This window comes from Falco cherrug, chromosome 6 (assembly GCF_023634085.1).
Source record: "Falco cherrug isolate bFalChe1 chromosome 6, bFalChe1.pri, whole genome shotgun sequence".
Classification (NCBI taxonomy): Eukaryota; Metazoa; Chordata; class Aves; order Falconiformes; family Falconidae; genus Falco; species Falco cherrug.
In genome coordinates, this window is record NC_073702.1 from 83,217,658 (window position 1) to 83,240,525 (window position 22,868).

A 22,868-nucleotide genomic window follows, 5' to 3' on the forward strand; every position below is an offset into this window, starting at 1 on the left:
TTCTTTTTTTTGGAGTAGAACAGAAGCTTCTCGGAGAGCTCATGTGTAGGCACGTGCATGCAAATGCATGTATTCCAGGACAGGGCAGGCTTGTGGGTGCCTGCAGCGTTCAGTGAGATTTCTACTCAGTTATACCACCAAGTCAGTTGCATGAGTTCAGTCTACTTCAATCTTCAGCTTGAAACATGAGGATGAAACAGTTTCCAGCCAGTTCCTCCCTCCCTACAGCCCTGTCAAAAGTATGACAAACAGTTCCTGGACATCTGTCTTGTTTTATTTCCTATTATTTTTGTAAAAAGGTATTGTATCAATAGAAAATCACTTACTTTCGTCACCTATGTTGTTGGCTTCATATTCTGCTCTTCCAGTGTTTCCTGTTGTTACAAGAATATTGTGTTAACAGAAATTTGTTTCTACAATAGCAGCTGACTTCTGTGGGGTCAGTACTGGCTACTTCATGTAGAGCGTTTTGCAGGGATCATTGAGGTGATTGTAAAGCCGAAATAATTCTAATTCCTTAAAGGTCAATTTGATGCCAAGGGTAATTTTTTACGCTTAAATCTAACTACCAGTTACGTTATTTAAATTTAAATCAAGAACATCAATAATTAAAGATAAAGAATTTGGATCCTTTCTGGCAAGACAAAACAAGGATTATTTTTTTTTTTTATTTGAATGAACTTATAGTTGCGATTATTTTATTTTTTTTCTCTCTTTCTTCTTCCAATAGCGGCTCTGATTCGAGGGAATCGTAAAAACTGTGCTCAATTTTCTGGATCTCTTGATTGGCTGATCAGCAGATTAGAAAGACTGGAAGCCTCTTCTGGTATGCTTTTTAGTATTTTAACTTCCTTATTTGACCAGATTTTCATTCTTTAAAATTGGTGATACACTTTTTCAGTCTAATAAGCATGAAGTTCTTCTATGTGAGTAATTTATTTATTTTTTTAAAAAAATAAATTAGATTAATAAAGTGAGATTTATATTTGCAACATTTTTACATATTTATTTCAGTTGTAGTTCTAGCTCAAGTTCTGACAGTCTGTCCTTTTAATTGGCCAAGCGATTTTAATGTTATTTTTTAATTCAGGCAAATAAACCATTTAGCAAAACTATTCCTCTGCAATTTCAGTTGTATTCAGTTGCTTTCTCTCTAATTCTAGTACCTTACCTTCCCTTCTTTGTAGAAATCTGCATGTTTTTAAGGATTTTCATCCAACTGAATATAATAGTAACCATATGGAATGGATATAATTTGTCTCTTCTTGAAGTACTGTAGAGGTACTGTAGGGAGGTTTGTGTGATCTACTTGAATATGTGTAATAGAAGGATCTACAGAAAATTACTCACACATTTGCGTGTAACAGTGTTACCTCTGTAATACATACACATTGGCTTTTTAATCACCTCTCACTCCTGAGGTCTGAATTTCTGATTACAGTTAACGACCATGCATGGAATACAATTATGATTTGAGAATCTGGGAATTTTGTCTCATTTAGACACAATTTCTTTAAGCTAGTTTATTTTCTTTGTCATTACTTAATGTTTTGTCTTCCTCCTGAACTGCTGTGTTAACCCCTTAGTGTGTAAGAGATGCAATGAGTCTCTGTGTTACTCAAAGTGAAAGTAAATGAAGTTATGCTGAGCTGTACTGCTCACTGAAATGGTGATCCTGGATTCTGCTTCCTTGGAAGCAATCTGTTCTCCGTCAACCTACACTGTATTTTTAAATTTCCAATGGATTTTTATAAAAAAATACTGCAACTAAACTTGGTCAAAAAGACTCTTTGGACTATATTGGAAAAATACACTTTTTGAGCACAATAAGTAATACGTAGTGTGAACACTGCCTATTACGGGAATGTAAATAGCTTAAGAATTTCTCTTGGTGATACATGATTCCTTTGAGCATTGGCAGCTTGCTACTGTGTACCTCTTTACTGTCTTTAATGTAGTTATTAACATGATTGTAAACTATCACAGAACCTTAAAGTTGGTTATCTGGATTACCACATTTGCCGTGTTTTTTTTGTGGCTTTTTGTTTGTTTGTTTGCTTGCTTGTTTTTAAAAAGAAAGTCTTCAATTCTTATCAGAATAATTATTTTGTGTTCTTTTTTAAACAATACTACTCTATATTTTAAAAAAATACTTTTGAAATATGCCACTGTACTTTGATTTTCTAAACAGATGGTAGACAAATCTCATTGCATTAAAGAACCTCTGCTAAGTGTATCTCAGAGTTACTATCAAAGAGATAGTAGGACTGTTTCTGCAGTTAAGAGTGCTGATTTCATCGGTGATACTTGAGTCTTTGCCCCTTTTTATTGATATAAATACAATATTTTCCTTTTTTTCTTACACAAATATTTGATTACTGTTGTTTTCACCATGAAAATATGCCAAAATGATGTCATCTAGGCATCTGACAGTAGACAGTTATCAAATTTGGACCCAGCAACTAAGAAATGAGATTCAAATCAAGTGATTAGTTCTGGTCTCTTGAGACTGCTTTTGACTCTTTTTTCAAGCGTGCTTTTTGTGATTAAGATAAAGAAACAAAATAATGCTGTTGATAAGAAATGTTACTGCAGCCTGATTCCACGCATACCCCCTCCTTGTTTTTCAATATTAGCAAAGGTATTATTGAAATATTAAAAAAAAACAAGCATGTGCAGTGTAAGGCCAGTGTTCTAAATTATATTTTTACCAATGTAGTGATACTTGGAGTTCTACAGGTTACAGCAGTAACTGAAAACATGGATCTGATGTGGTGAGATCTTTCATATTCTGATTTGCTGATTAAGTGAATCATAGGACTGAACAGTAAAGAAATTATGAAAAAGGTTGAAATAAGAAAGATGTTAACAGGTCCTTATAGAAAGCTTTATTTCTTCATGCACTAGACAGAAAAATTAGACAATAAGCAGGAGCTTGAAGTCTAAATTAAGCTCTTGTCAGGTATAAGGAATTTGCCTTGCAAATTATTCTTCCCTGTAACTAAAAGTGAAGAAGAAATTATAGAAATATAAATAATACAAATTGGAGAAGTTTTACATGTAATAATCTAATGTTAACATATGAAATAACAACACAGTAAAAGCAATTTTGGTTTGAGACATTTCAACTTTTTATATAGATCATTGACATAGACTGGAAGCATATATTTTTTTTTTGCCATTATATAAATCTTAAGTTTCACTACTAGGAGAAGCCAGTAAATGTTTGTTAGAAATGCATTTGGAATATACCTTCTGGTCTAGAAGTTGAGAAAATTGTATGTTTTAAGTCAGAAAAAAATTGTCTTGTGGAGAAAAGGATAATAAACAACCAAGAAGTTAAAGCCAGGTTTTCAATACTTGTGCTACCACAGGCAACCTCAATTTCAATAGTTTGTTTCATTCCTTAAATTAATGTTGATCTTGACACTTTTATTGTATATTTTTTCATTTCTCTACTACAGTCCACTTTTGGGGTGAAAGCATTCATCTAAGGAGAATGTTCTCACAGTTATGCAGTTGCATGGGATTTGACTGCAACCTTAATTTTAATGTGTTTCCCCAGTTGTTCATGGTGAAACTATTTCATGAGATACCTAATTTTACACCTGAAATTCTCAGAGCTAGGATTTTTCAGAAATTATGCAAAACTTTGTGCTCAACCTTTGGAGGTTCAAGATGAAATTTAAGACAGCTCTAAAAATGCAGTGTTACATGGTTTCTGTTATGTATGTATGCATTTTTAAAAATGAATCTCAAAGTAAAAATAGGGTTTGAAAATAAAACCTAAATATATTTATGGTATTATAGTCAGGTATGAGATAAATTCTGTAAATTGCAAAGTAACCTGACATTGTAGTTGCACTGTATAATGAACCTCATGAACAATATGCTGCAAAAATTCTGAAAGTGCTAATTGCAATGCCTGTTTGTTCCGAGTTTGCTTCTAGGAACTAGGCTACTTGAACTCCTTCCCCATATGTTCTGGTAACAACCTCCATGTTGCCTCGAAAACAGATTTGGTAATTAATACTTTTTGTGGTTTTGAGGGAGTCAGTTAAACAAGATGCTAATTATGCTGTGTTTTAGTTATCTCGAGAGGCACAGTAGGTTTAGCTTTTAGTATGTAAATGTGCTTTTGTGATTTGATGTGGGATGTTTGCTTGCCAGATTCTAAGCTTTATAAGGCTTGACTGGAGTGAGGATATTCACTGTTTTAATTAACAGTGGTAGGTCTACAGCAGGGAGAAATACTGGATTATATTACACCTTTTAAATAAGAATACCTGGCTGCATATACCTAAAATAATTAATTTTATGAGGTAGAGTATTTGTGCAGAAGAAACAGCATGCTCTGTTAATCACAGTAGATTAAGTTCACCTTCAACACTAAAGTTGTCAGCTACATCTCCTGCAGGGTTTTTTGTGAATGTGTTGTAATAAAATTTGATGCTGTAAGCTATTATCAATAAAATTCCTATTTTCAGGTTTTCTTATCCTTGAAATAAAAATGTTATGAAAACAGAATAAAAGCATTAAATATAGACTCGGCAATTGTGAGTTGATTGAACAAATTAGATTAGAAATTGATTCAGGTCCTGATCTTCACTGAAGCAAAAGAAAGAAAATGAAGATTTTTCCAAGTACAAATGTGTCTGAGAGTAGACCATGTTAGAAGTGAAATGTCACAGAAGCTGAGTGAATAATGCAATGCAAATGCTTCAGTTGTCTCTTCAGTGCATGAATTAAGGCTAGAGTAGTCTTTTGCTCTGAAATATATTCCAGGTGGGATTAACTAGTTCTACTAAAATTTTAAAGGCATTAAAACATAGGTAGTAAAAAATAGAATTGGGAAGTTAGTAATCTAGTATCTTCCAAGTGAAGATTTTTGGAGAAAGGTAATATCAGGTTTTGAGTTGTTTTTTTGGTTGTTTTGTTGTTTTTTTTTTAAAGGGCATGCATTTTATTCCAGTATTCTGCAGTATGACATTGGAGGAATCAACATGTTGTCCTGAAAATACATGCTTCCTTTCATCTGTTAGTCACTCATCTTTACGATAAACTCTGTATATCATAACTGTTTGTGGTATTTGTATGAAATTCAAACGCTTCCTGCCTTACTGCCTTGAGCAACTCCAGTGAAATTGGAACAGGGCCAGTTGTAGACAATATAGAATTGGATCAGTGAAAACAGACATTGTAAATTCATATGCGATTTTTTCTGATACAGAGGGAATTTGCCCTTAGAACAAAACATGTTTGATAATTAGCATTCAGATGCTGCAGTAATGGAAGAAGTTGCCGTGGCAGCTGGGTGTAATTGATAACATTAATTTGTCATTTTTTCTTCTGTTGTTGAAAAGGTTAAGACTAAAAAATGAACCCTTTATACTATTTTAAGACAAATACAAGATTCGGAATCTACCTACACAAATCTGAAAAGTGCAGGGTTATGGTTATGGCTTACATTATGTGTTATTATTTCGTATTGGATTACCGTTTTTATTGTTAGAAGTGTGTTTCAGCGCATGAGGGGTGGCAAACTTTACCAAGTTTTGAATGTTGTGATGTCACTGCATTCCCACATCTCTACAGCATGCAATAAAGTTGTTGATCTAGGTATAGATTACCCCTCTAGATTGAGGATCCTTTTGTAACGCTTTCCTTACCTCCCTCGGTATTTTACTGTGTTCAAGTGACCCTGCCTGTCTGGTTGGCAGGCTGGGTGGATTGTGCTCCAGCTGTGTATGCTAAAGGGCACGTAGTCCTTTAGCTTGCTCTCATGACTCTTAAGTTTTTATGCTTTATATCAATATTGTTACTGTCTGTATTGAAAGCGTACAGCTATTGCAGCCCAGATCATACCATTGCCAAATTGAGGTTTAATATGTGGGTTTTTTTAATTTGTATTTGTTTGAGACTTTCTTCTTATATCTTTGGGGCTACAGAATCACTTTGGGAGTTCACACCTAGCTCGTTATATTCTGGTTCTGACTTTTCTTGGAGCCACTGCACGGAACAGGAAGATTGTCTACAATATCTACGCAGGGTCACCTGCATTTTTTGTTTACATATGTATGAGCTTTGTTTGGAATCTGTTTACCAGATAAATCACATTGTCACTGTATCTGTTGTCTTCCACCTTTACTACTTTTCAGTCCTTGAGTAATCTGTATGCTTTATTAGTGATGACAGTATATCTTCCTCCAGATCCCTGGAAAAAATATTAAATATATGGGGATAAAAGGTGATGATACTGTAGGTAATCTAAATTGAAATGAGAGATCTGAATGAAGTCAGTCAATCCTCATTTTAATTCAGATTTTCTTGGGAAATAAAAAATAAAACTACCTTTCAAATAGCAAGTAATTTAAGACTAACCATTGTCTCTTCTGGCAGAGTAACTGTTTTAACAAGGATGGGAATCTAAAATCTAAGATTAAAGAAAAAATATAAAAATTCTTGTTGACATATGACTGTTCATAATATCCTTCCCATCTTTTTTTCCCTCTGTAAGAAGTCTGCATATGTTTTTCTTTATGAGGAGGTCTACGGTTTCTTTGGCTATGTGTGTCTTCTTAGTTTTGTTTTTAACAGAGTTATACCTTGATTGAAATGTAACTAAGCATAATACAAGTTGGTCTGAAATTGACAATAAAAATAAATAAATTCATAAACTGAAGGTATTTTGGTCTTTGCTGGTACATAAAAATGAAACATGTCCTAAGTCTGTCAAAGAATATATTTGCATAGGTAGGTAAATTCTGTAAATTGTTAATGGTGTTTAATCTCTTTCCTCAGTAAGATACTTGGAAAATTCTCCAGATTGGATTTTCTGCTGATCTGATAAGAGGCAATAGATTAGACTCAGAACTCCCGGCCATTTCTATTCCTCATAAATAATGGTTTTAATACCAGACTGTAATTGTTTCATAGTTATTACTTATCTCATTGCATTTCGTTATTCACTGTGTAAGCATGCATTTCATACTTAGCAGAAAGAGATATATTGTTCCAACAATATTTTTATCCTCATTACTTTAAATTTAAGAGTTTATGGTTTTCAGCTTTTCTTTTAATTTTTGCTTGGTTTTCTCTAAAATGATTTAGTTATAAAGTTCCAGGCTATATTTTATTGTTACTCAGGAATTATTAACAACAGCAAAAAAAAGAAATCAAGGGGAAAAGGGGATATGTATGTGTAAAAAACTTACCCAAATAAATCAAAATTCATATTTTTTCCTTAAATTTGAATTTCTAATTTCTTTATTGTTTACAAATTGAAAAACTTGTTTTTATTGTTCACAAATACAGAAAACCGAAAATGCATACTGAGGGCAGCTATGTGAATGAACCACAATCTAAATTCTCTAAATATTAGCTGTCGTCTATTGGTGATACACATTTTTTTCAGTGGTGTATTCAAAACCAGAGGAAAGAAACAGAAAACTGTAAATATGGAGAGCATATTTTATGTATATATTATGTATGCAGTGTGAAGTCCTCCCCTCTTCATTGAAAAGCAGTATTTTACCCAGTTTTTTTTGAATTTGAGTGTTGATCATCACATATTTATTATTAAAATTTCACATTTATATACAGTTTTTTTCTGTCTTTTCTGATTTATACTATGTTCACTTATTTTCGGAAGTCTAGAAGTACATCTAGTCTGTTTTGGCTTTGTCTGTCTTATACAATGATTTTCGAAACTATTCCATATTGCTGAGCAATATATTAGGAAGTATTATGTGTGGTTATGGTATTATATGCACTTTGAATAAATAACTTTTCTTTTTTCCCCTCAGGAATTCTAGAGGTTTTACACTGTGTGTTGGTGGAAAGCCCAGAAGCTCTAAACATTATTAAGGAAGGGCATATTAAATCAATCATCTGTCTTTTGGACAAACATGGAAGAAACCATAAGGTAGGAAAGAAGAGACAAGTATGTTTAGATGCACATTTGTGAACAACACAAGTATGTTGTTCTGTGCAGAAGTTAGATTTCAAATACTTTAATACTTTATATGTAAGTAGAAATTAAACTTTTCCTAAAAGACATATGAGCAGTTTGAAGAAGCAAAGGGGAGTGTTATCATCTTTTTGATTAAAACATTGATCCACACTAATTTTTGAGGGAAGCAGGAAGAATGTATCTTAATATTGTTAGGAGAACTTCATAACTGTTATAAAATAAAACTGCTGTGTTGGATGAATTATATACCCTTACAAGTCTTTCAGTAACAAGGTATATAGCACTCTATTGCTTGAAATAACTCACAGTGGTTATGAAAAATATTTAAGATTAAAAGAATCTCTTTTTTTGCAGGTTTTAGATGTTTTGTGTTCTCTCTGTGTTTGTCATGGAGTAGCTGTGCGGTCTAATCAACATCTAATCTGTGATAATCTCCTGCCAGGAAGAGATCTGCTCTTACAGACACGCCTTGTCAACCATGTGAGCAGGTAAAAAGAAAGAAAAAAAAAATCTGTGTCTATGAACAAAGCAGAATAAAACTTGTGGTTAAAAAAAATCAGGCACTATGGAAAACCCGTTTTACTTCCAAACCCTTTGTTAAAATATTTCATTCTTACTAGGATTTTAAATACTCTTTGCAATATTGATTAGAATCAAAACATGGGTCAGAGAGAGCTGGTGCAGGCTAAAGCTGCTCTAAACTGCTTTAAATGTGTGAAAACTGTAGTCTCTTCTAAAGATTCTTGTCTTGATCTCGCTGTACTTTCGAAGTATATTCAGCCAGTGTCCTGTGATTGCCTTCACGTTTGTGATTTTGTGAGCATTTCCTAATCAACTTTGGTCAGAATCAAGAACTTTGTACCAAACACCTTCCCCAGTGCCTGGGATATTTAGGGAGTGCCCTCACGCTTCCTTCCATGGGCAGAGTTGTAGAAGCTGCGTTCCAGCGGACATCAATAACGAGATGAAGCCAGTAGCATCTTAAAGTGGCAAATCAATATTTACAAATTAAATGTTTATCCAGTGTTTGAATTTATGCTGAGACAGAAGAATCTGGCTTTAAGCAGAGATTTGTGAGATCTTCCTCGATCTCAACTTATGTCTGTTTTTAAAAGTCTCAATCATTAAGTGGAATGCAAGTTGAAACATAGAAATAGTACTTAGAATTTGGAGTTCATGGGATTTATTAGATGCTGAAAACCCTAAAAAAATCCACAACTGTATAAGGAGAGCTTTTCAAGACTAAAAGTGAAACAGACTTTGCACTTCTATATCTAATACATTCACTCATATTTTTCATAGCCACGTGTGACTTGACTCCCCCCAACACATCGAGTAAGCACACCAATGTATATAACATATAGAGAGATGGTGTAATGGGGATCATTCCATGTCAGTAATAAATTTTATCAACTGATAAGCTAAAATCAGTAATGAAAACTTCTGTCCAAAATGCATGAGAAGAAATTATAAATATCAGGGTACTGATTGAGCTTCTGAGCTGGCTTTGGATGTCATACAGGGAAGGCAGAGCTGTCTATCCCAAATAAGGCTGTATACAAAGCAAATGTAATGAATATGTATTTTTGCTTTGCATTAGAATGTTTAATGAAAAGTCTGCAGTAGTTCGTCATGTTCATGGTATAAGTTTTTAATAACCACTTTCATTCCTTCTCCTTAAGCATGCGGCCCAACATCTTCTTGGGGATTAGTGAAGGCTCTGCCCAATACAGAAAATGGTACTATGAACTTATGGTGGACCATCTAGAGCCCTTTGTGACTGCAGAATCAACTCATCTACGAGTGGGCTGGGCTTCAACAGAGGGCTACTCACCATATCCAGGGGGAGGAGCAGAATGGGGAGGAAATGGTGTTGGTGATGACTTGTATTCCTATGGCTTCGATGGTCTGCATCTGTGGTCAGGTATTCTCCCGGGGTTTTGTTTTCTTTTTGGTTTTAGTGTTGGGGTTTTTTATTTTTTTGTTTTGTGTGTGTGTTTGTGGTGGTGTTTTTTTTTAATAATACTAGAAATAGTAGTACTTTGTTTGCAGTTCCAGCAAATTTGTTTTCAACAGCAGCAAAGTGAATCAGATGTTTCAGTTGACACTAGGAATATACAAAACCAGTACCGTATATCAGAATACGTTTTACATTGACATTACATATTGAAAAAATTGCTTTATACAAAGTAAAGCAGATAGACTAGTAATTTATATTTCAATCTGGGAATTGTTTGGTTTTTGTTTGTTGGTTTTTGTTTTTTTTATAACTATAAATATTGTATTTAAAACTTCAAAGGTGCAAAAAATGAAGTCTGTCAAAAAGTCATCCATATTTGTAATTTCTGTGTGATAGTGTAAACAGCCTGAGAGATTTAATTTTTTAATATTTTTTTTCCAAACGGATTTTTAATAAGGATATTTAGTTTGGAAGTTTAAAAACACTTTAAAGGTGAAGAAGATTTTTAAGGAATGCTTTTTACTATACATTTTAAAACCAGATATTTATCCGTATTAATGTATTATTTACATACATTAAGAGTGGCTGCTTATTGCAAGACTTGCAAACTCATATTCCTAGATTACATGTGGTGTGTTTGGTCAGGTATTTTAAATCTTTAAAATGTTATTGGCCCAGCTTGGATGTATTCATTAATAGTAGTTTCTGTATGCAAATTCTAATGTTAAAGGAAATAGAAACGAGTAACTAAATTATTTGTTATACTGTTGGTTCTGCAAATATCTTAGTCTCTCTTCAAACTGGGTTAGCTCAGCAAAATCAGAATAATAAGAAAGCAAGCTTGTTCTTTTTCTTAATCTTTTTCACAGAATTTAACTTTTATGAAAAGATTCCCAGATGTCATTTAGAATGGGTGGTTCTACACTTGGACAGTCCTAAACTTGAAAAAAGTTTCTACTGTGGTTTTGCCTTGTTGAGTAAAATTTTTTTGCTTTGTTTTTAAGAGATTATTGGGCAGCAGCGAACTGTAGAACTGACTGGAAACTGGGTTAGGCTCATTGGATTGGCAATTCTTGCCACTGTGAAGATACGAGCAAGTTTTCTAAAGCTCCTTAGTGGATAAGAGAGACACTTTAGTGAGTCAGCTGTATGTCTCATTCAAGGTCTTTGAAGTTTTGAGGCATTGTGCCTTGGTACTTGGAAAAGAATAGTGTTTTACATTTCAAAAGAATTTTCCAATCAAAATAGCAATGGCTTGTATTATTAAGTAAGAACATATCAACTGGAGTGGCATCTTAGGAAAGTAGCTGCCACTTTCCCTCTCATGTATAGTGAGAATTACTTTGGAACAATGCTGCATAATTAATGGTGTCACTAAAGCTGTGCCATAACTGAGTTTGTCAGAAAAAGTATTATTACAGAGAAACCAAAAAATAATAAGCCAACTGAAATAACTTCCGTAGTTAAGGTCCCTTTTAGGGAGGAAACAAAAGATTACTGAAAATGAAAATGATTTTTGTACCCACTGGAAACTTTTTAATCAGAAATGTCACAAAAGAATAAATGAACAATTGTTTGTGGTTCTCAAGTCAATAATCCAGCCCAGTCAAAAAAGTCAGACTACCTTTGTGTATTAATTGTGTTTTTGTGTATTAATCTCTGTTGTGGCTGGCAGACTTGAAAAGATTTCTGTCTTCATTGACATTAACATGTAACACATACCTCTCAAACTTGGAAGTATGTTGAAAATCATGTCTTTTGTTCCACAATCCCAGGTTGCATCTTGGTAAGTCACTGCAATGCCATTTAAAAAAAAAAAAAAAATCTTTTGAGCATGAAACATTTACTGAATTAATGAATAGCCAAACTAATTTCTACCCCTGCATTCCTGTTCTGGACCAAGCCTTTACCAGAATCGTATTTAATTTACATTAGTTTTTTCAGTCCTGCAATTACTTCTCGAATATGGAGAACTGGAACTCAGATTTTTACAGCCTAATGCCAGAAAAGGCACTTAGATCATTTGGTCTGACTATGTGTTCATCAAAGACCAGTACATATTTCTGTTATGTCAGCCTTGCACTGATTCCAATAACCTATATATGACATTTTAACACCTGAAAAGGCATCTAGTCACAAGTATTGTGTCTTAAGGCGGTGAAGTATCTGCTCTTCATGGTTAGCTCTTCTAGAGTTTAGTTATCCCTGCCTTAAATAATTGTGCTTTTCTGTAATTTATTTGAAACTAATTCTCAGCTGTTGTGATGTTTTTCTCTGCTATTCTCCGCTGTGCTCAGTGAGTTTCGGAATGCAGACCTGGTGGAAAGTAGTTTCCTTGCAAGTCATTCCAACTGCTGCTGTTTCTCCGCAGTGTTTCCTATAGAATTCTCTATTTGTGAGGGGCTGGTAGGATTTCTCCATGTCACTCCCCTGTCTTTGCTCGTGGAACTATTATTACAGCAACTGAGCTAAGGGCATCCTGTCTTGAAAGGGTGTAGAGAAGCAGCAAAAGCATCTGAAAACGTTTCTTTTTTTCCCCCAACTATACCGCTGCCTGCCCTATGAAGAAAGGCAGATTGCACAAGACCCTCTGTCCTACAATTTGCAGATTATGTGCCAGTATCAGGAAGTCATTTTCCATACGTTAAGTGTCGGAAGTTTTACTTTGGATTTTCCCTTGGGGGGGGGGGGGGTGTGTATGAAAATATATCTGCAGAAGAATTATTGAGATTTTACTTTTACTATTTTTGCTGACGTTAAAAGCATATGCCATATTCATCATCACCTTGAAAATATAGTGCTTTTAGTTAATTTCTTGATGTATACAGAAGTTGGACAGCATAGTTAAAAAGTTAGCGCTCTGTTCTTAATATGCATTATGGTTTGTCTCATTTTTCAAAACATGTCTAGAGATATTTTCATGCAACTTTCATGCTTTTCCATGCATTTTCTGTTGTAAATGTCAGTAGATTTCAGAAACAGAGATTTTCTTTTTCCCTGTTCTATAGGTTATTTCCCTTGGGGGCAGGTGTGCTTGTGTAAATGTAATTTGTTATAAGAGAGAATGATCCTTTAGAATTCATACAAAACTTATTAAAGGAAAAACCAATATATTACTGAATATACATGCCTCAAAATATGTGCTTCAAGCATTCTTTAGTCAAGTATACTAGGTTTCATATTAGATACTAATGGTTGTTTTTCAATTTGCACTTCTACTGTGAGGAATAAAATTTAATTTTCTTGGGTTTGACTGTTTATATGGGTATCAGTAGTTATTTTCACTTACATTAAATGTAATTTAATTGTATTATTTATAATTCAAATAGCTTTGTAGATGCAATTTTATTCTATTCGCTATATTGCAAGCTTTAAATCAGATCTTAGATGTTATAGGTGAGGTACTTGTTTATTATTGTGTTTGTTCTTGATTGTTGTGTTTTCTTTCTCTTATTTATTTTTTTTTTTTTTTTAGGCTGCTGTGAAAACCTTTATGATTTTCACAAGTTTTCCTAAATGTCTCGTTTACTTCCATAGGTTGTGTAGCACGAACAGTAAATTCTCCCAACCAACATCTGTTAAGAACTGACGATGTTATTAGCTGCTGTTTGGACCTGAGTGCCCCCAGCATCTCTTTCCGGATAAATGGTCAGCCAGTTCAAGGAATGTTTGAAAATTTCAACATAGATGGCCTCTTCTTCCCAGTTGTCAGCTTCTCTGCAGGAATAAAGTTAGCATCCCATGAAGTTGTTGGGGTTTTTTCCTAGTCTGGGTTTTTTTGTTGTTTGGGTTTTTTTTTTTTTCTTTTTCTTTCTCTCCTGTACATGTGATTATGCTGAATATTTCCCTGGATGTCTTTGCTCTCATTTCCCTTTCTGACATCTGCTTCTTTGGCACAGTTCCAGTTCCTGGATCGCGAGCACTACAAAGGAGTCCTGAAGAGATAGTGCATCTGTTGTTTTTCAGCACACCAGTGTATTCAGGTGGTTTGAAGACAGACTTTAGAAATAGATTCTTTATAAATTTTTAGCTAACACATTGCTACACATTCACTCCAGGACAGCATTTTACCTATATGGGAATAAAGCCATCAGCCTTTGATATTGTATGTATGTGGTCTAAATCACTTGCTATGAGGTAGTAGCTATTATTTAAAGATGCATTATCTGCTCTTTCCTTAAGAAATGTTGGTGGTACAGTTTCTTTTCAGCTGGCTGAGTTAATATGAATTTAGTAATCTGTATTCTAGTTGCTGAACTGGTTTTTCTATAAAATTTCAAGTCACACTTGAGGTGCCAGACTTCTGCTTCCCTGTATTGAATAGTCTGAGACTATAATATTAAAAAAAAAATTGTGTGATGTTCCAGCAGGGGGACCAACTTTAGCAGTACTGGCAAAGGTAAAGGCTGAAAGCTGATTTCTGTTGGAGACAGAGCAGTGCTCTGTGAGGGATCATTCAAAGACTGTGGTGAATACCACAGAAGCTAAGAGATATCAGACAGTGGCCATACCAGCCTCTCATTCCAGATGCAAAATGCACTTCTTAAGACTTTGCCTTGGATTATACAGGAGATACAATGTGGTAAAACTATAGACGTGCATGCTGTGAAATGCAAAGCTATAAACCTCTATGCTTTATCTGTCATGAGAGGAATTTTTGACTGATATTTTTTGTATGCTGAGTGTGTTTTTGGAGAGTGTTCTGGTATAGCATTAACAAAAATGTAAGATACTCAGTAAACAGAAAAGACACAAAATTATTCTGTTGTAAGGCTAGTTTTTTAGGTGTTTTTTAATTCCTTCTGGATAGCGATGTTCTGGGAAGATTTTTTGGTATTATGTCATTGCTACTTCGTGGTCACCTCATTCACTGAATTTTTCAGTAACAAAACCCCATGACAAAGTCACCATTTTGTAATGAATAGACGAATGCTTTCCCCTGAGTTTCTACTAACATGGCAAGTATAAGTTTTAGGAAAAAAAATGTCCTGTTCTGTGCGAGAAAATAAAGAACCGTATTGCATGGAATTTCCAGGCTCATTTCTCAAATGAGAGAGAGTGGAGAACCCCTCAGTGGAGAGAGTTCAGAGGTGGTTAATTGATTCCTTTGGGTTATAATCTCTGCCTTCTGAGACTTGAAAGGCTGCTGCTTACTTTATAGGTGTGCTAAGCGAACTGATTATTCTCTCTCTGTGTGGCTTCTCTTTTGATCTCATGATTTAGAATACTTTTATGGAAGTGGAAACTAACTAAAAGGAAAAATTGTTTACTTTTCCCCATGTTTTTTGCACCTGCTACTTCATAAACTCCAGCACTAGTTAGAGAAAGGTGAACTGTAAACAATGCGAAGAATCTGCAACATTGAATCTTCCACCAGCACACACACCCACCCCCCCCTTTTTTTTTTTTTTTTTTTTTTTTTTTTTTTTTTTTTTAAAGTAGCATTCAATAACTTTTAGGCTTACAAACTGATGAGGTTTGATACTAGAGGTGTCTCAGTTATCTAAAGTAACTTTGATGTTTACAGGGTACGTTTTTTGCTTGGAGGTCGCCATGGAGAGTTCAAGTTCCTTCCTCCCCCTGGGTACGCCCCTTGCTTTGAAGCTGTCTTGCCAAAAGAGAAGCTGAAAGTGGAGCACAGCCGAGAGTACAAGCAGGATCGTAGCTATACAAGAGACCTGCTGGGTCCCACGATCTCTCTGTCACAAGCAGCTTTCACTCCAGTTCCTGTAGATACTAGCCAGGTATGGAATCTTAAAGATTGCATTTTCATTTTTAAACACACATATTATAGGCCTATGTTATTTCACATTTGATTGAATTAGCAGCTCATCTCAAACTTGTTTTTTCTTGAGATTTGGTTGGCACATTCTGTTGCAAGAAGCTGATAAATGGTGCATGAAGTCCTTACAGTGCTCACAAGATATTTCATATATTTCAGCTCACTAACACTATAGTAATGTTTTACCCTTAATATCAGAGTAGGCAAAAAACTTCGTGTTCTGTTACTAGACATTTTCATTGCTGTTTAATTACAATTTCTGAAGACTTTGCATTATGGTAAGACTTTTAGATCAGCTTCAGCGCTAATTATTTACTGGACTTGCAGGTTACTGAGAGTGGCATTTGATTCCCTGTAGGCAGTAAATTGCATGCATTGAAGTTTGGTTTGTTGGGTTCTTGGGTTTTTTTGTTTGCTTTTTTGTTTTACATAGTTGCAACGAGCAGTAATTCTTGGATACTAAAGAGCTCAGTCTCTGATCTCAGGAGATGAGTTCATTTTACACTTGCCCAGAGTCTGATGGTACATATTTTTGTACACTATGTGCTTAGGTTTTAACAAATTTAAGAACTCATTCCTGAAAAAAACACATAAACAAGTACAAACCTGCTAGTTTGTTGCCATTATGCACAAAATACAGAATTCTACATGTGTCATTTAATTATTGATCTGTAATACCAACAATTAGGGTAATGTTACCGTGATCTGCAGCACTGTATATTTCAAGTTTCTGGTTTTTGAGGTAAAGCACACTTCAGAAAGATTTCAGCTTTTGGAGACAGTGACATGCTGTTCTGATTTCACTTGTCACCTGTCATGATCATCTAATTTAATTTTTTTTTTTTTTGTGGGGTTCACTTCTCGAACGTTTATATTTGTCTGAAGAGTTTTTCACAGCATTACCTTAGTTGTTGAGTTTTTTAGCATTCTTTAAGCTGAAAAATAGTATGGCTTTAAGTAGTTTCTAGCCAGATGCCAGGAATGTTTTCTGTGCCATTTGGAAGTGTTCGATTTAAAACTGTTTTCCCTTGACATTTAAACTCGAACTTGGAAGCGTGTAGGTTAAAGTATATCTGTTGATCTAAGAATTCTTGCTTACTTTAGTCAGTAAGAACTGAATTATAGTTTAGGTTTAGTTGAGACATCTGATTTGTACAAAGTTTGTCTGTTACGGAAGTTTGGTTGGTACTGTCAAGCAACTTACTTGTAATAGCCTCTTTCTTTCTTCTCTCTTTAGATTGTTTTGCCTCCACACCTGGAAAGGATTAGAGAAAAACTAGCAGAGAACATCCATGAACTTTGGGTTATGAATAAGATTGAACTTGGCTGGCAATATGGACCAGTATGTACCTTCCAACTTAATTTTCTATTACATAGTGTTACTCAGTACGTTGGGTTCAACATGCTAATAGGACCGCATTTCTTTTCCATCCTTCCAAAATTATTAAGTTTTTAGACACTTACCATCAGAAGCAGGTGGAGACCAACAGTGCTCATGTATTTCTGAACCGAAATTCTGATATTAAAGCTGTTTGGTGCTGAAATTTTCAGCTAGTCTAACTGCCAGTGCAGCAGGCATGTAGTGGTTTTTTCCACCTTGTCTGTTCTTGGGCAAGAAGTGTAGCTGCCCGATGGAACAAGCCAATAAAAGCAGTTATTCTTGGTTCTCCTCACATGTACTGACCGGCATAACTCCTTCACGAGTCCCAAACATATTTTTCATTTTAAATAAGTATTGCTTATAGGAAATTCCATTAAACCTGTTTTTCTCCTTCCTTCACTTCTTCAGGCTCATGTCTGTATTGGGTGCTCCACAAAGGTCTTTTCTTACCTCTTTCTTCCTTTTCAATGATTATGACAGAACAAAAAAAATATCTGGCTTCTGAATTTGATACAAAATGCGGCCTATTTTATTGGTTAGTGGGTTTTGATTTTAAATCAATCATAAAAAAGTATACAAGCTAGTTACTTGGGTCCCAAATGATGGTGTTTATGAAGAACAATGGCTGTGAAGAGTATATAGAAACATACAGTAGATACTAGATGTAAATGTAAAAACATGTATGCATGTACAGAAACATATATGTATTCCATTTTTGTTACTAAAAAGATTTTGGTCTTCTAAGGAGTTCAGATTACAGATTTAATGCAACTGGGCACAGGGTTTGTATTTGGTGCAGCATACAACAGTATTTTAAAAGATCTGATTGGCAGAGAAGATCTCTGGATTTTATTGTTGTTGCTTTCCTCACCAAATCAAACACAAACTCCCAGTTAAACTAATGCGTCAAAACATTTTAATTGTGGTATAATCATACCAGCAGTGAAGTAATCTACAGGAATTTTTAGCGTACCATTACATTTGGAATCTAATTGTACAGTGGAACACTATTTTAATGTAAACAATATATAGCATACATAGTTAAGTTAAGCAGCGATAAATGTAGTTATATTCAGAATGAAACCAGGTGCTAAATCTTTTAAGTTATTCAGCTTTTTTCTCTGGCTTTAGTGTTCTATGGCTAGATGTGCTCACTTTTCGAATGTGACAAAGTATATGCTGATAATCTTCTGGCGACTTACCTCTTTATTGTATTGGTTTCTTACAGATGATTCCATCAGTTTAAGCCAGTGTTGCTGTTTTTAGTTATCTGAACTGTTACTGAGTACTGAGGGAAGGCATGAACAGAAATTATCTGATTTACAGGCAAACATATGAGTCTTTTAATCTTAATTAATTGTGTCTTTTTAATGCAGGGCAAGATGCATTATATTTAGTACCTAGTAGTGTTTTTTCACCAAGTCAGAAAGCTTAAAGTCTAAAAGACAGAGAATCTGTAGATATGTCTTTTCAGATTATTAAAAAAAAATGTATCTGCTGTAGATTGCATTTTCTATTCCCTTTTACATACTGTTTCATTGCATTTTATATTCCCTCCTACATACCTGTTTAATCAGAATTTTGTGTAGTATCACCAGAATGATACCTGGTGTTGCATGCAATACTACTGCATTTTATACATGTGAAAAAGTAAAATAACAAGCTAATCTAGCAAAATTTAAGGATTTTTCTTAACTGGCTTCATTACAAATCTGAATATGAGTGGTATTTAGGTGTCCAACTTGAAATCATCAGATACATCTGCATATCTTTGTTTCTATTAAACATTGCTCTACATTTAAAGCCACAAAAATTAAGAATTGATAGGTATCGCAAGTTCTGCCACTTTCATAATGAATTTGCAAGGCAGCAGATTTTTATATTGTGGTCAGAAAAAAAAATCGGGGGTGGGAAGGCTACCTACACAATATGTTGAATATATAATAGAAGTATTATGTATTATAGCTGCAGAGTGAAAAGTGTCAATAGGAGAAATTCAATGAGCATTGGAATTCTGAGGAAAACACCTGCTGTCCAAGATTTAAATTAGCTGTGCGAAAATCTAAAGTAGTCCGTATTGGAGACAATACTGAATCTTTATTAATGCAGATTACCAGAGGTCTTAGAGAGAACTCTGCAAATAAACATTTTTAGTGTCAGCTAAATAGTGTTTCTCATTTTAGCTGCTAACAATTTTGATCAAGTAGCTTTGCAGTTGAATTGCTTGCCTGTCCAAAGAACATTAATCCTATCGATGAATATAAACCTCCCCTGGAGATTGTAAATGTTTTCAATCCAAAACATAAACAAATGACTGCTGTTCCATTTGATAATTATAGCTGCTTAGATCAAAATGCATAAATATGTTACTCGGAAGTGTTACAGAGAAATGTGAGATATTTTTCATGAGATTAAACAAACTAGATTGAGTAGTAGTGTAAAGTTATTGTTATAGAAAAACACAGAACTTGCAAAAATAGAAGAAGAGAAATAAAAAATAATTTTCAGCTTTCAGTAGTCCATGTTCATACTCCTTCTGTGGCCACTCATTTATATTTAATGCTCAGGACTTGAAATGAGAGGAACTATAAATAGGTAACAGTTTGCAGATGGCTCTTTTTCCTTCCCCTGCTCTAACACTCAATGTTTATGTCCCGATATTATGGTTTTATATAAGTGTAATCTTAGATACTGTATATGGATTTATTGCCATGATGCTAGAGCTTTTTCATTTTAAGACATTTATGTTAAAATATCCAAAGGAAAGCTCTTATTTGATGCAAAATGCAGGGCAAGCAATGAGTTTAAATGTGATGGATTATTTTTCTGAAAGTCAGAAATTTCATTCCAGTTTATATGCTACTGACTTTCTTATGCTTTGGAAATGTCAAATCTGATTCTGTGTATGGACAACCGATCAAGCTGTTGAGAACAGATTATACCCAGTTCAATGGTACCACTTCACTGAGAAGTCCTGCCTTGATCTACTTTCAGATAAATCAATTTAAAAATTATCAGATATTCACCAAATGAATAAAATCAATTTGGAAAAAGTATAACAATTAGGCTTCTTAACATCAACTGTTAACAATCTATTTTCCAGCAGAACTATTTCCTTGATTAAAATTTGTCAATAATGTTATTTTTCACCAACTTTCACTTTGCATCTTTAAAGGCTGATATAAATGGTGAGCTTATGGTCCGTGAAAGATGGACACAAAAATGTTTTAGCATATGGATAAAAATGTAATCTCAACTGAGCAAATGTTAACACTTTCGTTGGGATCTTTCAGCTAATATCTGCAAACTAATTTTTTTTTATCAAGCCTTCTAGCAAGACATAATCTTGTAGTTTTTGTTGACTGAGCTCTGACACAATAAACATACAAAGCTGAGAGCAATAGAACACTTAGTTATCCCAGACTCTCAGGTTGCTCTTCCTAGTTATGACCAGTATTAGACTAAAAATGTATGGAAATAATGTAGGCTAAAAATGTTTTTGATCATTTTTTTAAGTTTATAAAATGCAGGATTTTGTAAATTATAGTCTTTATGATTCTGCTGCTACTTCAGTAAAAGGAAATTGATGTTCCAGTTATTTGTGACTGCTGAACAGTTGTATTCTGCTTGTATGCTACTGGATACAACTCAGAAACAAACATTTTCTGAATTGAGAGATAGGGTAGATTTATCCTTTATATCATTACTTTTGTCAGCTGAGGACTTCAGTACTATTGATATCAACTTATTTATACAAACTGGTTGTACAATTTCTCAAACATGGTGCTGAAGATGAGTGTTATTTTGTGGGTTTAGGTCAAAATATAACATAGATTGCACTATTCTTGAAGTTTGCATATCTGTTGTGAACAGCTGTATAATGAAATGTACAGATTAGCATTTATTCCACTCAAGATCTGCAAATCTGAAGTATATTTGCAAATGCAAATTCTGCCTTACTTGAACAGAATGATCATGCTTTGAGAATACAGAATACATTCTCTTTTGAAGTGTTGTTCAGTTTGAGTAATTCTGACAGGATCAGCTTTAAGTACTTTGTGTTTTGGACTGTTTTACAATTTCTGGGGTTTAAGACAAACTTATTCCTTTACTGTCTTTTCAGGTTAGAGATGACAACAAAAGACAACACCCATGCTTAGTGGAGTTCTCAAAATTACCGGAACAGGAAAGAAATTATAACTTGCAAATGTCACTTGAAACACTGAAGTAAGTTGCTAGAACTTTTGAAGCTTATAGTAAGATTTTTCTAAGGAGCTGTATTTTTAGAATTATAATTTGACGTGTGTATTACAATTTGACGTGTAGGTGAGGGTAATAATATGAAAATAAGCGAGTGAGATACATTAATGAATGATGTATGTGACATTAAAAGTGGCTTTGATAGTCTTTTTAATATCTATGGAATTTTAGATTTATTGTGGTAATGTTGATTATAAAATGGCAACTCAGGCAGTTTTCATTTAGTTTGAAGGAAAGAAATAGATCTAAGCTTCAGGAAAAAAAAAAATCCTTGCTTCTTATTTGGTGTAATTCAAATCAGTTTAATTGCTTTTAATTCTCTTTATTGATAAAACACACTTTGACAATCAATAGATATTTTTTGAATGTAACTAACAATGATATGATGGCTCAGGACCCCTTGCCACTAATTCAGTGTCATCTGTGCATATTGCCACAAAACAGTAGTAGGCATTCCTCCTTTTGAGTGGTTAGATGTGAGAATGTCATGGAAGCTCTCCAGTAGTTCTAGTGCTAGAAAATTTCAGTGGGATTTTAATGGATTTGTTCAAGGTATCTAGTTATCTGGCTGACAAAGTTACAACTTCTCATCTCAGCTTTGTCTGTCAAGCAGGTGTGAGTTCTTACTTTTCTATTAGTGTAAATAATTCCTTCAATATGTAGCACTGCATGTAGACAACATGTTAAAATATTTCTCATACTGATAAATGCTGGTATATATGGTTCTCAAATCACTCCTATTTGCAATCCATTGAAATCTATTCTTTTTCTTTTTTTCCCCTTTCTTGTGAAAAATCAGTTGCTTTTTCCTGTTCAGAGCATTAACAAAGGATGCCTATCTGCTTGTGATATTACTTTTCTGGGACTATTTGTATTATATTATTAAAAAATCTACCATGTAAACTGATAGTACAATATAGTGTTTTATGTCCTCATAGTAGAAAGCTGGGTAGAACACTCCTGCTAGAATTTATCATATTGTCCTTCTCTGGTCAGCTTCTCTGCACTATTCACTGATCCACCATTCCCACATTAAGTAAATTAGTCAATAAAAAGCATATTTATGACCCTAGAGTGTTAAATGGTTTCTGGAGGAATATTTTGGCATTATTTGGAGATAAAGCATTCAGAAGTAAATGGAAAGTAAATTCCTACTTGTCCTCATCTAGACATTAGAGTTTCAAGGGAGGCTTTTGAGAGCCACACAACAGTGTGCTAAGAATCCAGAATAGCTTCTTCCTTTCCATTTTATGAGACTGCAAAAGATGATGTCTTTAACTTTCCTTGCAGTTGGATCTTTTGCTAGAATAATCTATGGAATATGACTCAGGCATCATAAAAATCACACTTTCAGAATTAAATGCACACTCCTAATGTTTCACTAAATGGTAAACAAATTTAGTAGTCTTTACATGATTACTGGTTCAGGACCCAATGCTTTTATAATTGAACCTTGACAAAACAAAAAAGAATTTGGTTTTATAAACATATAAATTATGCATTATTTTTATTT

At 34.1% G+C, this 22,868-nt stretch overlaps 1 protein-coding gene across 4 annotated transcripts in view; it reads left to right on the forward strand.

Moving 5' to 3' along the window:
- The window catches only part of RYR2 (ryanodine receptor 2), a 434,547-nt gene that overhangs the window by 221,862 nt on the left and 189,817 nt on the right, over positions 1-22,868 (forward strand). For all 4 annotated transcript variants that reach the window (XM_055714670.1, XM_055714672.1, XM_055714671.1 and 1 more), the window contains exons 15-22: positions 731-826; positions 7,806-7,924; positions 8,327-8,460; positions 9,655-9,896; positions 13,470-13,662; positions 15,460-15,676; positions 16,952-17,056; positions 21,219-21,322. In XM_055714670.1, coding sequence (XP_055570645.1) covers positions 731-826; positions 7,806-7,924; positions 8,327-8,460; positions 9,655-9,896; positions 13,470-13,662; positions 15,460-15,676; positions 16,952-17,056; positions 21,219-21,322 — 1,210 coding nt within the window. The remainder of the gene's footprint in view (positions 1-730; positions 827-7,805; positions 7,925-8,326; positions 8,461-9,654; positions 9,897-13,469; positions 13,663-15,459; positions 15,677-16,951; positions 17,057-21,218; positions 21,323-22,868) is intronic.